Source organism: Solanum tuberosum, unplaced genomic scaffold (genome assembly GCF_000226075.1).
Source record: "Solanum tuberosum cultivar DM 1-3 516 R44 unplaced genomic scaffold, SolTub_3.0 scf00060, whole genome shotgun sequence".
Classification (NCBI taxonomy): domain Eukaryota; kingdom Viridiplantae; phylum Streptophyta; class Magnoliopsida; order Solanales; family Solanaceae; genus Solanum; species Solanum tuberosum.
In genome coordinates, this window is record NW_006238985.1 from 1,984,111 (window position 1) to 1,988,640 (window position 4,530).

The 4,530-nt window shown below is 37.0% G+C and overlaps 1 protein-coding gene across 1 annotated transcript; it reads left to right on the forward strand.

The window, feature by feature from the left end:
* Positions 1–271: 271 nt before the first annotated feature.
* On the forward strand, positions 272–754 carry LOC107060108 (uncharacterized). Its single transcript, XM_015307494.1, has one exon. The coding sequence runs from the start codon at positions 272–274 to the stop codon at positions 752–754; it is 483 nt and encodes a 160-aa protein (XP_015162980.1).
* The last annotated feature ends 3,776 nt before the right edge of the window (positions 755–4,530 follow it).

Sequence of the window (4,530 nt, forward strand, 5' to 3'; positions counted from 1 at the left end):
ACCTTCATATAAGTCGGTGACCAAGAAAGTTGTAGCTGATTTTGTTCGTAACAATTTGATATGTAGGTTTGGAGTATCAGAATCTATCATTACTGGTAATGGAGCGAATCTTAACAGTCACTTGATGAGAGAGATATGTGAACAATTCAAGATTACCCACCGAAACTCAACCCCTTATCATCCCTAAATAAATAGAGGCGTAGAAGCTGCCAACAAGAATATAAAGAAGATTCTGAGGAAAATGATCAACAATCACAGAGGTTGGCACGAGATGTTGCCATATGCCTTGTTGGGTTATAGAACGACTTTCAGAACGTCAATCGTAGCTACTCCATATTTGTTAGTATATGGAACAGAAGCAGTTATACATGCCGAAGTCAAAATACCTTCATTGAGAATCATCCAAGAAGTTGAATTGAGTGATGTTGATTGGGACCGCAAGCGGATTGATCAGTTAACACTGATTGATGAGAAGAGAATGGTTGCGGTTTGTCATGGTCAACTGTATCGACAGAGAATGATTCGTGCTTTCCATAAGAAAGTAAGAGCCATGATATTTGAAATCAGCCAGTTGGTCCTTAAACGCATTTTCCCTCATCAAGATGAGTACAAAGGAAAATTTGCACCAAATTGGCAAGGACCCTACATGGTTCGCAAAGTGTTATCTGGAGGTGCCTTGGTCTTGTTGGAGATGGATGGCACCGAATGGCCAAAACCGATCAACTCAGATACTGTCAAGAGATATTATATGTGAATCTTCAATTTGTATTTCTATCATTTCCTTATAATCGTTCTATTTGCTTGTAATCGTCTTTGTTTAGAATTTTATCCATTTTGTAATGAACTACGTCTGACCTAAATTCTCAAAAATGAGATACCTAGGCAGCCTATGTCAGCCTCAGTCACCCCTTATCCCCTTTTAATATTCTTCCTTGTATCTGAATTACGTTCGACCTAAATTCTCAAGAATGAGATACGTAGGCGGCCTATGTCGGCTTCGGTCGGTTCCTTAGTTAAATTTCCTATTTTTGTTAATCCTCGAAAAGGGGAACTATGTTTGACCTGATTCATATATCAACGGGATACGTAGGTGCCACAACGGCTTGGTCATATCTCCCGCAGGATTTCTATTTTTTTTACAATAGAAACTGGGACAGAATTTTTGAGAGGGACTCAAAAATTCTCGAGAAAAAGAGTTTCTCCAACAAGTCAAGACTGAAGTTACTTTGAGATTTGCAATTGGGACAAAAAATTTGAGAGAATCTCAAAATTCCGTGATTTACTCACCAACAGTTAAAGATACGCAAAGACAGTTAACTGAGATATAATTTTTTTAGGATGATCTCAAAAATTTCAACAGGGTTCATCTGCAATTCAGTACAACTTTGAATACTTCCCAGCAAGTAATCAGATAGATCTCGAGGCATCAACCTCAAAGGTGTTCATTAAGCTTGACGTGACATGACACTTGGCAGTGACCTTTTCCAAATACTATTTTTTGAAAATCTATTTTCCTCAAAACTTTCCCTCCATGTTTCAATTATTTTTGGCATAAAAATATTTTGTCTTATCTTTCAAAGGCGGTAGATCAAAGAAGTCAACCGGAGATAGCAAGACCAGGAGCAGACAACTGAAGAGATCGACACAGATCAGTTCATTTTAAACTAACAATTTTTCTGTGGATGCAAGAAATAATTTATGCTGCTTATATCAAAGATTTGGGAATATGAATAACATTATTTCATTCAACTCCCAATAAGGTGAAGTTCATAATGAACGTGCAACTATGTTTAGAGATGAAACAAATGAAAACCTCGAGGAAAGATATTTTACTGTTTTCCATCAACTAAAGATACTTGGGGGACATTATCTGCATCATATTAACAGACATGATAATATTACTAACCGGAGAGTCATTTATATTGTATTGTCGAATGAGATGATACTATTACTCTGAGGATTATTTTTATTGTATTGTCAATTGAAACGATATGTTTCCCAGAAAATCACCTATGTTGCTCGGTGAAGCATTATCTTCGTTTGGTACAAGGGATAGTATCATCAGAAAAAAGTCATGCATCGCAGAGAATTCATGCATTGCAAGAGAAGATTCATGCATCGCGGAAAAGAGTCATGCATCGCGGGAAAGAGATTCATGCATTGCAAGAACAGATTCATGCATAGCAAGAGAAGATTCATGCATTGCGGGAAAAAGATTCATGCATCGCAGAAAAACGATTTATGAATAGCAACAGAAAGGAATCATACATAGCAAGAGAAGGAAATCATGCAATACGGGAAAAGATCTATGCATCACGGAAAAGAAGTCATGCATCGCGGGAAAGAGATTTATGCATAGCAAGAGAAAAGTCATGCACAGCAAGAGGAAAGTTATGCATCGCAAGATAAAGATTTACCCATTACAAGAAGATCAACATCAACTGCATCATTTTTTCTTTGCAAAAACGACATCAAAAGAACCACCAACAACGGCATCAAGAGAACTATCAATATATTACATCAGCCTATTTTATTACTTTGACATCGAAGGAAGAGTACATTGAAGATTATATTGCATACATGAGAAGCAAGCTTTATTTGTTTTACGTCAAACCCGATGGAGTTGACGTCAAAAGATCAATGAGAACAATTAAGTGTCAACACGGTAAAAGACATTGTCTCCCATTTGAATTGCATTTTTATGCTAATGAGTTTTATCTTAGTCTTTGTCGAGAGCATCCCAAGATGATGAATTCTCAAAGCAAACCACAGGTGCGGACGACATCAAAAAGGATGCAGCACAACGTGGAACTTTTTATTAGCAGCGAACTGGGACGTAGACCAAGGAGGAATACCAAACTCTTAGGACGCGAGCTGAGGAATGACTTCTACCTCAATCAAACCACACCCCTATCAGAAGGCAATGGAGTTTTTCTTTAGGTTTCCTGGTTTCAGTTTCGCATCCGGAAATTTTGGGTTCGCCGAAAACAACCTTCCAATCGGAGTGACAATGCTCTAAGAGTGTTAGGAATTATGTATGTGCAAGTTCTTAATTATGGGTGTGAAGCGCGCCATATTCATGGCTAAGAGGTTGCAAGCCTCCTTTTCATACTCGACTTACTTTGTCGCTTTTCCAGAACCAAAGGTGATCTAGCATAATAGATTTCATTTTCACCCGATTGAGTCGTACTACAAGCTGCCTGATTCCCTAGGTTGAGGGATATATAGCTGGGATCAGTGTTGAAAACTCGATTGTACACCGACATTCTCTCTTGAATCTTGTTCCCGGGCATTCTGATTTCTTCATAATTCGATATCGGGATAACCTTTGAATTGTTTCATAATCGTGCGTTGAATCAAGCGCATCGAACTACAAGTGGCCTAAATTCTCATATAGCCCAAGATATGTAGGAAACCCATTTCCGAGGTTCGGCCATAATTCTTAAAGTCCATACCTAATCCCTTTTCCAAAAGATGAAGATGTGGTCGGCCAAAATTGGATTAGTCAATTTCATTTTCCTAGAATTTCTTGCATCAATCCAAGTAAAATGAGGGACAGTTGTTGACACCCAATTTTGACCCTCCTCGATAATAATTAATTTCCGAGCTTCTTAATTTTCAAACGATTTATAATAATTAGCTTTATAAAATTCAAATATTTTCCAAGGTTACTTTAAGTAATTTCAGTGGAATTTTATAGCTTTTAAGCAATAGATATATTTCATATAATTATGTATATAATTAATATATTTTATGAATATCAGAAAATCACCTCAAAAGATTTTACATTTTAAGTTAAATGTTTTATTAATTTAGTTTAAATTATAGTTATAATTCTGAATTTAATTAAATTAGTTATTTTATAACTAATGTAATCATTTTATTTCGTTAAGATTAAGAAGCTCGTTAATTAAGTAATAGTAATTCGTCTTCTTTAGTAATTAGCCATGTTTACCAATTACATCTAATTTTGGATAAATCCTTAACTCTCGTTGGCCATAGTTGCAATACATTGGACCTTTCCCTCAATTTTGATTTTAACTACTTTGGTCTATAAACCTTTTTTTTAGAGGGCAAATTTGGGTTATTTCAGCTAATCCAATTCAATACTTCAGCAGCCCACTCCAATAGCCTACCCACTTTCCCTAATTTCCAGCCCATGTTTAATTCCCAGCCAACCCAATCCAATTCCTCCTCCTGACCCGTCCCATTTTCTCTTATTCAATAAGAAATCAGTGCAATCCAACGTTCCCAAATTTTCTTCCTTCAACGCGTCAACTCCAGCGACTCAACGACAAAAGAAACCCAAAAACATCATACAGTAGCAGTAACAAAAGCAACGCGAAACCGTCCTTGCTCCTTGGGATTGAGCCGCGTGGCATAGCGAGGACGATCAAATCGATTCGGAGCATCTATCTTCCCTTTCCTCTTTCGGAATGGGGTGAAAATTTCAGAAAAGGTTGTCTCTCCTGAATTGTGAAAGAATTTTTTCGAGTTTAAATTCAAAATGGGCCTTGAATCCGATTTCGT